The sequence below is a fragment of the Neovison vison genome, chromosome 8 (genome assembly GCF_020171115.1).
Source record: "Neovison vison isolate M4711 chromosome 8, ASM_NN_V1, whole genome shotgun sequence".
In the NCBI taxonomy this organism is placed as follows: domain Eukaryota; kingdom Metazoa; phylum Chordata; class Mammalia; order Carnivora; family Mustelidae; genus Neogale; species Neogale vison.
The window spans coordinates 112,677,533-112,690,658 of record NC_058098.1 but is presented as its reverse complement, the minus strand read 5'-3'; the positions used below and the strand labels follow the sequence as shown (position 1 = coordinate 112,690,658).

General features: G+C 40.7%; 1 protein-coding gene across 1 annotated transcript in view; it reads right to left on the bottom strand.

The window, feature by feature from the left end:
* Positions 1 to 9,433, bottom strand: part of CDKL4 (cyclin dependent kinase like 4) — a 30,646-nt gene extending 21,213 nt beyond the window's left edge. Inside the window, exons 1-2 of the mRNA XM_044261704.1 lie at positions 9,218 to 9,433; positions 6,114 to 6,235 (exon numbers count right to left, since the gene is read on the bottom strand). Of these exons, the coding sequence (XP_044117639.1) occupies positions 6,114 to 6,235; positions 9,218 to 9,385 (290 nt within the window). The 5' untranslated portion in view covers positions 9,386 to 9,433. The remainder of the gene's footprint in view (positions 1 to 6,113; positions 6,236 to 9,217) is intronic.
* Positions 9,434 to 13,126: the final 3,693 nt, after the last annotated feature.

The window sequence follows — 13,126 nt, the reverse complement described above, 5'->3', positions numbered from 1 at the left end:
GGCACAGTCCTGATATCCTGTGGTCTGGTGGCAGCCCTCTGACTCCAGCTCTTCTAATTATTAAGTATTACTAATATTGTGAAAGCCCCAAATTCTCAATATTAAATCTCTTTCTGCTAGAAGTGTCTAGAGCCATTTCTATTTCCTGCACTCAATTCTTTTTTTTTTAAGGCTGTTTGTTTTAATTTAATCAATTTATTTATTTGACAGAGAGAGAAAGATAGATAGAGAGCACAAGCAGAGGGAGTGGCAGAGGCAGAGGGAGAAGCAGGCTCCCTACTGAGAAGGGAGCCCAATAAGGGACTCAAAACCAAGACTTTGGAATCCTGACCTGAGCTGAAGGCAGAGGCTTAACTGAGCCATCCAGGTGCCCCTACCTGAATTCTGATATAACCTGATCTTTTTCCCCTCTTTGCCTAGAGCCATGCCACAGACACCATTGCTTTAATGTTTTTATAAGAGAAAGACAAGTATAGCCATTTTGAGCCCTATGAGGCAGAGTTCAAATCCCAGCTGTGCTGCTTCCAAGTTTTAGAACCTTGGGTAAGTTATTTGTGCCTGCAGTTTTCCTCATGTGTACAGATGGAACAATGCCACATAAGTTCATTAAGACTATCTCCTGAGAGTCTGGGTTTTCATATCTCCATAGGTTTAGGAAATGAGGGTCTGAGATCAGGTGAGACCAGTGGATGGACCTGAAACCCTCTAGAAAGACAAGAAGACCCCCATGAGAATGGCAAAAGCCCTGAGGTGAGAAAGAACAGGTATGTGGGAGCAACAGTTAGGAGGCCAGTGTGGCCAAAGCATGAGTGAAGAGGTTGGTGAGGCTGGCTGGGGCCAAACCATGGAGGGCCTTACAGATCTGGGTAGGTAGTTCGGATTTTTACTCTAAGTCTAAAGGAAAGTCACTGAAAGGACTGAAGAAGACAAGTGGCAGAATACGGAGAGTGGATTTCTGCACGCCGAATGGAGACAGGATGGTTTATGGGGCAGCTGACTTAACAATGTAGGTGAGATGTGGTGATGTTGGTTAGAGCAGTGGTGGTGGAGGGAAGGGAAATGAATTTCAGGCCTTGTAAGAGCCTGCGAGCGAAACACGGGCCCGATTCACGTAGACATGGAATGCTGGAGGGGATCCAAGCACTGCAGGAACGGGGGGATCAAGTCCTGGAATCAGGAAATGAGTTAGGGTGAGGGTTCAGAGACTGGTGAAACCGAAGTTTCTATGTTAATAACATCGATTTGGACATGAATGAATGCTGTAGCAAAGTCCTGAACCCTTGCTGTGGAAGAGGAGCGTTTGCTTCGTGGCATCTCCCGGGTTGAGTCACAGCTCTGCTCTGAACAGAAGAGCTCCGACTCCCAGAAGGCAGGTTCCATCACAGGCAACACAACATCTGTACAAAATACCGGCTACAAACACATACCACCGATCTTACAAAGAGAAGATAGTTATCGGAGAGAAGACAGATTCGCGCAGGGCTCATTCCAGAAAGATAGAGGATTGCAACACGATTCAGCCACAGGCAGCAGGTTTCAAAGTGTTTTGGGGTGAAATAAAAGCTTCAGAAGTCAGCCGCCCCTCGGTGTTCAAGTATTAGACGCTGGGTGAGGGCAGAGACAAATACCGCAAGGAGCAGTGAAGGCCTGAGAGCAAACACTAGACGTCCGAAGGAGTGGGTCACAATGGGGGAATTCAGACCGGACTGCTCAGGGGCTGTGCTCTCTCTGTCACTTGGAGGGACCTTGCTGCTGCCATCAGGACTCCTCATCTTTGCCTTAATTTGTTATATGACTTCACCATGGGAAAACCTGATGTCCACTGTCCATACCCCAGACAAAATGAGTCCTCAGTAAACCCTTGCTATCTGAGATTACAAGCCAACCTTGTCTCAGGTCTGCCAGCCCCTTCACGTGGTCACTTGGGTTAACCTCCTCCCCTTCTGTCCCCTCCCGTCTTCCCACAGATACTCCTCCCCAGCCCCACTGGTTTCCATTCCCTGAGCAGGCCTAGCCTGTTTACACCTCCAGACCTTTTGTTTATTGTTCCTTCTCCTCCCCTCCCGAGACATTCTCTGACCCCTCCCTGTGTTTTCCTTCAGTTCAGGGGTAGCTACTTCACTAAGCCCGTTTCTCCGGCACTCTTGGAAAATTATAAACTAGCACCCTGTCATAAATCCCTTTCTGCTTAAGCCAGTTGGAGTGAATTCTCCTGTGGAATCCTAAACCGTTCAGAATGCGATACCAGAAGTGGGTGTGGGCCAGGAACTAAGGCCTTGGTGATTGGGGATTGGCTATCTGATTTAATAGGGACTCAACTAGCTGGCAGATGGGCACCCAGAGATGAACTAGTTGTAAAATCATCTGTCATCTGGAATAAAATGCCTACTCAAGGCAAGCCTTTGGAAGACTGAATGTGACAGAACAATATGGGAAACATAAATAATACAAGAAAAGTGGGGCAGGTTGGCTCTAACTTAATGACAAATTTAAAAAGGACAGGGTTAGGGCTCTAATATCTTTGTTCAACGCACAGTTGGGAAACCGGAAGTTTCAATGCTCACCGTAAAAGAACTCGCTATTACTTGTATCTATAGGACTCACTTCATGGACCTATAAGAATAACATGAAGTGACTGAAGAATCAAACACAGAGAATAATCCTGCAGGGTGCTAAGTGATAACACAAATTTAACTTCTGTGAGGTTAATTAATTTCTCAGTTAATTAACTGAGAAAGAGCTATCTATACTTTGAGAATTGAAATGTGACCCTCGGGAGTGTTCATGAAACGGAGAGCACCCCAGCTCCCACCAAACATCCCATCTCAGGCAAACCAATCCCCCAACTCGAATGATGAGGCTGGTTTTGCCTTGACGAGAACCTTCTAATGCTCTCACTTGAGTAGCTGCGCCGTACAGGGATTCTTCTCAGACCTTGAGAGGTCTCCAAACCTTAACTAAAGTCACAGTTCAGTGTGTCTCAGGGGGCCTACTACAAAGTCAGAGGAAAAGGGTTACACGGCAAAAAGGACTCTGAGATGCTGCTAATTTACAGTGAAGAATGCCTGTGAGCATGGATTTCACTGACGTAGGACCAGAGAAGAAGAACCAGAGTTTAGCCTGGGCTGATTGTAACACTATGGGCGCACTTCCTAGAGATTCCAGTTTCACCAGACTCCTTGGAGCAGCTAGCAATGAGTCGAGCTGATTGCTAAACTGGTGATTGAAACCTGGCTAAAGGTTGCCGATGGCAATTGAAGTTGAACGCCAGAAATTCATTAGTAAAATGAGGAGGAGGAGATCCAAAGATACGAGGCGACATGAGCGTTGGAGAGGATTTTTCCGTACACATCAAGCTCACCTACCTCCCAGCAGTGCCTCCTCAAGGTCCTCATAGTGTCAAGCCATGCTCTTCCCTAGACGCACAGTATGGCTTTCAGTTTTCTAGTTTGGTAAAGAAAACGCAGCACAGCAGCCCCTTCCGCTGGGCTCTTCCTACCATGGTAGCTTTCATTCCCTGACCCAGAGCCAGCTGGCTCTTCTTCCATCTGCTGGTGTATCTCTCTCAACTATCCAGTTAGGAAAGGGGGAAATAATCTCAAGGATGGATTTGTGGACCTACTAGGACTGGTGAGGTGGATTTGAGTCAAGATTTCATTCACCACCACACTTCCTGCTTCCTGCTCCCCATTACCCCCAAACTGACCTCAGTGGCTTTCAAGGTCACTGGTGACTGGTTTTACCTCAGAGCCTGGCCATTAATTCCTGAAAGATAGGCTATTTTTCTTTTCCCAGCACGTGTTCTGGTGAATGGCTGCAGAGTACTTTGGGGCAGGCTAAGAGGAAGAATTAAGTGCGGATGTGTGATGTTATTGCTGGTCCAGTCCTCAAGGAAAGCCATCTTCCCTTAAGTCACAAGGCCCCGGTTCTGTGAACTGCCTATTGTGGTGATGCAAGTCAAGCCTCTAGTCACCAGTTTTTATAGAAAAATAGAACCTTAGTGATCTGCCCATCTGTTTTGGTTCGAGAGAACGTATGGTCAGTTAAACCATTTTGATCATCACTATGGCTCTGTTGCCTGTCACCACAATTCTCGAAATGAAGAACTACCACTTGGCCTCTGTCATCCAGGGATCCCATGATCCCCACTGAAATCAGGAAGCCATTTCAAGGAAAGGATAATCTGGGACGTGCTGCTTGTGCAACCCTCACTACTGTATTTCTCAGTACTCATGATTCACGGCCATCTTTCCACCAAACCACACCCTGTCTTACGGGGAATTTTCTATGAACAGTTAACTGGGAGAGAAATGCAAACCTTTTATATGTCAATTATACCTCAATAAAGCTAAAATCAAGCTGAAGTCTGACTTATGGATGTGTATAACATGTTCCTATCAGCCAGAAGTGGAGTGGACAGCTGAAGTTTGGTAAACCCGTTAGTTTTATAACGCTATAATCGCTTATAATTGTTTCTTTGTATTTCTGGTTCCTCATTAGATCCTAAGCTTCTTGAAGGAAGGATTATTCCATTATACATAGTACAATGGGAAGGAAAATCCTTCCTCTGGAAGGGAGGCAGTTTCTGTCACATTACTAATTAACTTACCCTTTGTACTTACTGTAGAACTCAGAGGGTCTTAGAGAATGGGAATAGATCATTTTAAGTTTAATCAGGTGATGCCAATTTCGGCTGCTGCACATACATGCAGTTTCTTTGCTTGAGCATATCCAACACAGTGCCGGTACTCAGTACTCAGCTGTTGATCTAACAAGTGCTTTTTGTCTCTATCCAAAAAGTAGAGGACACCAAAGGTTTCATTGGGCAGGTAGCAGTACACTTCCACCACCTTGGTGTTAAATCAGATCTTCTGAATGAGATAATTGAGTCCTCGGGTCTCTTGATCTTCAGCTCACCACCCCACAGCTCATCCCACATGTCCTCTAGGTTGATTGCCTCATATCTCACACCAGTGTTTGCTCCAAACTGTGAATTTACCGCCAAAAAACAAAGGGCTCAAATAGGGTTGGTACGTATGCAGTCTGGTTGTTTACCTCGGTTTGCTATTTGCAGGGTTTACACTCTCTTGGCTGTTATTCAAGTAGGTTTTAGGAAGGGAGTGGAGGCAGGTGGATGTTTTAAATTAACAGCTGTTATATGGAAGTACCTGGCATTTCATAAAAAGGGTGGCATGTTCTGCACTGTTCCTAGTTGTATTCCCCTATATAAATCCAAGTCTCAGGTGGGCCAAAAGCAAATGTATACATTTATAAGACTAAAAATACACTTATACGCTTTTAAGACTCAAAAAGAGTGAAAAGTGGGTAGTTCAGAGATCCCTGTGGGGGTGCCTGGCTGGCTCAGGTGGAAGAGTGGGAGACTCTTGGTCTCAGGGTCATGAGTTTGAGCCCCATGTTGGGTATAGAGATTACTTAAAAAATAAAACTTAAAAAGAGACAGAGAGGGGAAGAGAGAGAGGGAGAGAGAAAGAATCCTTGATGCTAAATACATCCTGAAGGAAAGGTTGTTATTTTTCCAATAGCATTTGCTCACTTTGAATCTCTGTGTTTGGTAATTCTCATATTTCATACTTTTTCATTATTACTGTATTTCATGCTGATCTGCAATCAGTGATTATGACTCACTGAAAGTTCATATGATAGCATTTTTAGAGCAATATGATATTTTTAAATTAAGGTATATACTTTTTTTTAGATGTAATGCTATCATACACTTAATGGACTACCATATAGTGTAAACAACTTTTACATGCACTAGGAAACCAAAAAATTTGACTCCCTTTATTGCAATATTTGTTTTATTGCAGTGCTCTGAAACCAAATCTGCGATATCTCGAGGTAAACTGGTACACAAGTTAGCCTCGAAATATATTATGATTTGTATCTGCAGTTGATTTGTTTTCCTGATGTTTTTACTCTAGGTTAATATTTGTTTCCCTCTGAGCACATCCTAACTAAGATGGGAGGGGATAGCCAGCAGATGTATCTTGATAGAAAGAGAAGTGTGCTTCAGATCTGAAGTTTGCTACAGTTAATTTCACATATAATGAAATCGAGTAGCCATACAGAGCTTCAGTTTCCAGATTACTTACCCTTTGGGGTTTCTTTCCAGCTCGTTTAAAAGTGTGTGATCACAGTATTCAAAAACTAAATGCATTTTCCTTTTTCTTCTGAACACCTCAATGAGGTTCACAAGGTTTGGGTGTTTTAATTGCTGCAAAGGAATTGAAATAAAAGTTCAGTGATTTGTTTTTCCCCAGATTCCTACAGTTTAAACAACAGAAGGCCTTGTTTATCATTCTCCATGCATCTCTTGTGGAAAATTTTATTATGGTTACTCACAAGAGGAACTACTCTTAGTAAGAATCATAGACACTTAAGGTTGAAAAAAAAAAGTAGACATTTTTCTTCTTCTCCTTCTAATGTACCTGTAACAGATGGTAATTAAACTGCTTGAATCTCTCCAGAGATAGCAAGCAAAGCACACAACATAAAATACAGGCACTGATACCATAAATACTTTATGGATTTAGTGAAAATTCTAAATATCCAAGTCATAAAGGAACCTGGATAAAAAACTAAGAAGATGGAGTTATTGAGTAAAAGGCTATAAAAATTATCAATCCCCATTTAGCCTGCATATTGCCACGGATTTAATATGAATGTCAAGAGGTTTAAACAGAGTCTGGATTTTAGTGTTGACTCTCAGAAATACTAGATCCCAACTTCCAAATCTGATTAAATTGCCTATTGAGTCCCTACAGTGTGTTTTTGTTTATATTTTCAGCTCTGTTCTCTGATTCTATTGTTTTCTCTTATGCTTAGATTTTTTTATGTATTAAATTCTATCTCAAGATGAAACATTTCACAGGCAGCCTCTGTTTAATGTTGTAAACCAGAGGAAAAATCCTAATTAAGTAAGATAACCCACCATCCTATTAGGGTACGGAGTATTAGACAAGACTGTCTCAGGCAAACAGGGATATGGTCACCCTGCCTAAGTCTAGGGTGACCATACAATTTAGCATACAAACCAGGAGGCTTTTGAAAGAGGGTACTAATTAGACTGGACTCTGGGACAAAAGCTATAAACCAGGATATCTGATCACTCCCACTTATATATAACTCATCTTCCTTGTTTTTTCCCTGGTGTATTAGATACATCACTTTTCAAACCCTATACTGCTTACTCAGGGGGGATATCTATATAGAGGGAACACAGTATTTTGCATATAGTGAGCACTGCATAAATATTTTGCAAGCCCAAGACTGATAGCATCCTTTACTTCAGTATCTGTAAACACGGTGTGAGAGGGAAAAAATTACCTTGCGACTATGTGCTCAACAGTTTGGGTAAAAGGATTCTATTACATATTAAAAATATGCCTAAAGCACAAAATCGATTTGCCAAGAGCAGAAACGCAAAATAGAGGAAACAGTTCACACAGGTAAGTCAGCGGCTTTGTGCTACACTGAAAGCCACACGACGGAAGTGAAACAGTGTCTTTACCAGGAGAGCTCGGGATTCGTAGATGCTAACCTGGTCAAATCTGTCTTTGGGTAGATAAGCAATTTGTATCCCCTTTGCAAATGAAATCAACTTAGCCCAGAGAAACAGTGACTTATATAAGTAAAGCAGGTAATAAGGAGGACAGAAATCAAATCACATTTAAATAAATAATAGGAGGATGTGAGGAAGGTTAGGTAAATTTATCACGGAAGGAGCCTGCTCAGGGCCTGCCGTGTGTAACATATCAAAGCTGGCAAGAGGTACGTTAAGAGAACCATCACCAGGCACCAAGCTAAGGTGGAATCTGGCTACTTTTTACTTTAATGTCCATTCTTACATTTGGGCATTGTGACCCAGGAGGTACTACCAGAGCGTTAACATTCCTTGCAGTCTTGAAGAGGAGAGAGGTGGTGGATAAAATCATTGCTAGTATTGGAAAACAACGCACAGCGGGTTCAGACACACCCTGTAGCTGAGCGCTGGGACAGAGTTGGCTGGCTAACCAGTGCCCCCTGCTGGCTGTGTGGTAACAGTGGACCGGTTTTTATGATGGATATGCTCTTGAAAACCCCGTGTCTACTAACTTTTATATTTTAAACTAGTATTAGTTTGAGGAAACCTACTGCAAATAATAATTAGAAGGACAGATAATATTATCATTATTATCTTCCCCTAAAAACCGATTTCTGGGGTTTTCCTAAAAAAAGATGTCCCATGTCGAAAGTAAATGTCAGCTGTGTGTTCTTGAGGAAATCACACTTTTATTATTTAGAGTGTGGTCTACCAGCACCTTCTGTGCCATCGGGCAGTTTGCTGGAAATGCCATATCTCAGGCTGACCATGGACCTTTGACTCTGAAAGACAGAAAGGACCTTTGACTTTTGCAAAGTCCCCTGGGGAATTCCCACATTAATTCTCCACATTATTAATGTTTGAGAAGTGCTGTCTGTGCCTCACTTTCCTCTCTGATAAGATAAGGATGCTGGATGAGAAGCATCCCCAGTTCTTTTATGGGTCTAAACAGAAGAGTTCTAGGATAGGAAAGCATTTACATTGAAGATTTATAAATGTTACATGTCAAATCCTTTCAGAGTAAAAACAACTTTAGGGGTACCTACTGGGCTGTCACAGTCTGTAGAGACTGTGATTTGATCTCTGGGTCCTGAGTTCAAGCCGCACATTGGGCATAGAGCTTACTTAAAACAAAACAAAACAACTAACAAAATCCTTGTGGAAAATGTGTATACATAGATGGGGGAGATACTTAATATGCCTAAGAACCAGTGGAGAGCAGGAAGGACCACTCCGTCTCAATGCCTACAGGGGCACCGTACAGTCCTGTGGGCTCCTGTGCCAGGAGATGTTCTTCTAGTTGCTGGTTTGTGGGGAGAAGGATTTGGGAAGGGGATGAGCAGAGAAAGGCCAAGAAAGGGGACAGGGAGGGCAAACACTGGGCTGAAGGACTTAGGACAGTGAATATTTACCAACCAGAATAGAGGTACTTCAATATCAGAACTGCCAAAGTCCAAAGTAATAATCAATTTATTTTCCATAGTTGCTGATACCAAGAAATTTAAGTCCAATGAGAAAAAAAAATCACTTCAAAATTCATTGAAATTGTAATTTTGGCATACATAGGTCTTCCAGTACCATGATGTTATAGATATACAGAGAAAGTCAACCTACCTTCAACATCCGTATTTCTCTTAGTGCTATTTTCTTAACAACTGGATCATCCTCAGATTCCACAAACTTTTTAATAGCTACCACTTGTCCAGAGGTTTTGTTTCTGCACTTGAATACAACCCCATAGGACCCTTCTCCAATCTTGGCTAATTTTTCATACTTTTCCATTATAGTTGACAGGACTTAAATTACTGTATTGACTGACTTGCAGCACAATGTTACACCTGGAAAATAAGATGACTCAGCTTAGTCAAATGATCAAGGACAATGTTCTCACAGTCTTGTCGTACATGAAACCGATTTACTCAGGAGGCCAAAGGCTTATTTCCATCAATTACTTTTAAATATACTCAAAAACCATTTGAACATTACTTTGGGAATTCGGCTTAATGTGGTTCTTCCAGTTACTGCAAAGATTTCACATATTTCTTATAATAGGTCTGCATTTACCTCAGTTGAATTAAAGGATTTGTGGACAGAAACCTTGTATAGTCTATTTTCATTATCCTCAAGTAAATGATTAAAATATGGTGCTGTAAAATCCAGCTAAGGAACATCTCATACTCTCACATCAGTGTTTATCTTTTCCCTCCTCACCCCTGGGATTTGGAGAACTAGAAAGAACTGAGAACAAGACACATACAAAGTACTATACTTCCCCCTGGTGGAGAGAAGAAAGAGTGAATGTGGACTGTGGAACAAAGCAGCCATTACAAAGAGTAACATCTTTTTAGCATGTCATTTATTGCTTTTAGCTTTTACATGTATGAAAGAACAACAAATTTCCCAAAGAAAATAAAAAGCACAAAAAAGAAAACAGGTTTCTCTAATTTTTCATGAATGCTTTCTTTCATCTAGATTTCCACGGAAATATTTAATTTTTCTGTCCTGCCTCACCCACTCATGAATTATGTGGCGATCGGATTACATATTAAATAACAAATAAGACCAACATTATTAAATAAATGAGTCTAGGAACTAAAAATACTTCACTAACATTGTCCTATGAAAATTACATCTTATCTGTACAACTATTCTATGAAGCATGTACTATTTTTTTTTCATTTTTAAAAGTTTAATCGTTTAACTAGCACAACAGATATTTGACAGCCTAATGCTGTTTGAGCATTACATCTGCAGGTGGTAAAGTCCAACCTCTTAACATAGCTCTTTCCCACTAAGGCAGTGAATGGTCATACTCTATAAAAATTAATAATGCCGTCTGCAAGGAGCTCATTGGTCTTGAAATTTATTTTAACCACATGCCTAATTGTCATTAACCACTGTTACATATCATTTGTTAGATGTTGTCCCTGGAAGTTCCCATTCATACCATGCTACAGTTTTCCCTCCCTACTTCCTTAACTTCAAGAAAAATAGCTTCTCTGATAATGTCAATGAACACTTGTATTCTGAAATTCTCATTTAACTTAGTAGGTTCCTCAGCCACCTGTCCAAAGCACCTTATTTCAATTCCTATTTTGACATTAGATCTTTATTATATTATAACCATTGAAAAGGGCTTAGCAATCCATCTATCTTCTTTTTTTCCTCATTTCCATTACTAGCATTATCCTTTAAGGACATCTCTGTTGGCAATACCATCGTGTTGGGGCAGGTGCTCCCACCTGCCCAAGTAGTAGTAGATAAGCTTATTTGGCAGAGAAAACAAAGGGTTGAAAGAGTGGGGCTTCAGAGTTAGGGCTTTCTGAGTTTGAAATCTCTTGTGTTGAATGGGCACATGATCTTGGGCAAAGGTCAAATAATAGCTGAGCCTTACTTTCCTGATTTGCAGAACAGACCTCAGGGCCAGGATTTTAGTGAGTGAGGTGAGTGAGTCATTCCCTTCAGGTGCAAAATTTAAGGGGGCATCAAAAACTCTGTAAGCAAGTACTATTTTTATTCAATTATGTGGATGAGAAAATCAAGGCAAAATGAAGCTAATATGGAGTTCGAACCCGGGCAGTCAGATTCCAGAGATCCCAATTTGAATCATTATGCTATGCTGCCTCTCAGTTAATTCAAAAGAATGCACAACCCCGGTCTTAGTAAAAACAAGATGTCAAGTGAAAGAGTTGACCACTTTTTAAATTTCTCATGTTTCAAATGAGTATCTTCTTTTTTTTTCTTTTCCTTCACTAATATCTTTTCCATCTACAGATTGTCTCAATGAGAAAGAAATCATCTACACTCACTTGCCACCACAGAAATACACAACTGAGAAAAGTGTTTGCCTGGGTAAATGACTCTTACTAAACTATTCTACAATTATATATATATATATTTGTAGATTTTATTCTCTCTCTTATGAAAGGGAGAAAATGGAAGCATACACACTTAAAAAACATGGAATATTCATCACAGATTAAGTTCTGAAAACTCTATTAGTTATACTGAATTGTTACATAGATATTATTCTCTTAAATGTATTTAGATACAAACATGCATACATTTGTTCTTTAGCCTAGTTTTAAGTGACAGGGAAGAAAACAGTAGAAACTAGGAATTTGCCTTAGAAAGTTATTGGTATAAATCTTTGTGGATTTATGAATTTAACCAGCTTGATAAGCCCTACGGTTACTGGAATAAACTATGAATATGCCAAAAAGCTTAATTATGATATTTAAGTCTGTATTATTTTATTTCCCTGTAGGTAGATGATTTGATCTATTGATCTAATTTTTTTCCCCAAGTGGCTTATTAGTGATTGAGTTCTCAGACTAATATTTAGATCTCTCACAGTCCCATCAACCAAACTTCTGAATATGATGAAACAAAGCACCAGAAAATAGTACTTTATCTGGTAACATCTAAATAGTACCTGTTTTCTGAAGCCCTTATATATTCCTGGAAGATGAGTGTGAGCATGCAGGCAGGAATTAGACCAAGGCAGAAATTCCTCAAAGGGATTAATGGATCTAATTCCTGCTTACTAGGGACTCTACCAGAGTAAGAAGCAGTAATTCCTAATATCTTACCTGAGGTACAGACCAACTATCTGTTTGATGACTATCTCTACACAAATAGAATCATCTCAAAATCATCTCAAAAGTTCGTTTTAAATTGCCTTTCTTAGGGCGCCTGGGTGGCTCAGTGGGTTAAGCCACTGCCTTCGGCTCAGGTCATGATCTCAGGGTCCTGGGATCGAGTCCCACATCAGGCTCTCTGCTTAGCAGGGAGCCTGCTTCCCTCTCTCACTCTCTCTCTGCCTGCCTCTTTGCCTACTTGTGATCTCTGTCAAATAAATAAATAAAATCTTAAAAAAAAATAAAATAAATTGCCTTTCTTATCCTCTACCCCTACTCAAAGTTCTCAAACCTGTTCCACATTACACCTAAATGGCTTGTGAAGATGTATATGGTGGAGAACTTTGAGAGAGCTGAGGATAATGGCAGCTGTCTAAATCAAATCTTTTCACATAGCTTTCTCAAAGCTGTAGAAATCAAGCAGAACAATAAAACCAGATAAATGCAATGCTTCCAAAATAACAGGAAGACAGAGGAATTTAAAAACTTAAGTAGAAAAGTAAACTCCAAATTCTGGAAGAGATATCTCTTAAGGTTCCACTATAAGCCTTTGCAAAGAGCAGATATAGGAATGGGGTGGGATCTGGAAAAACTGTAAAGAAGAGAGAAGAGGAAACGAAGGGCCTAAGATAGACTTAAAATCTTCCCCCCTCCATCCCCTGAAGAGAAAATACATCACAAGTGTAAAAATATTAAGTGTGTCCTTAATATTAAAATATTAAGTGTGACCAGGAAGGGATGTAAAAGTCATGGAAACTGAGGGAGATCAGTTAGAGGGACACTAATCTTGAGCAAGAGGGAAGAGAGAGGCTTATCTGATCTCTGTCAGAGACTGGATACTGAAAGGACAAAGAAGCAAGAGGGATAAATTTGTGCCACTGCA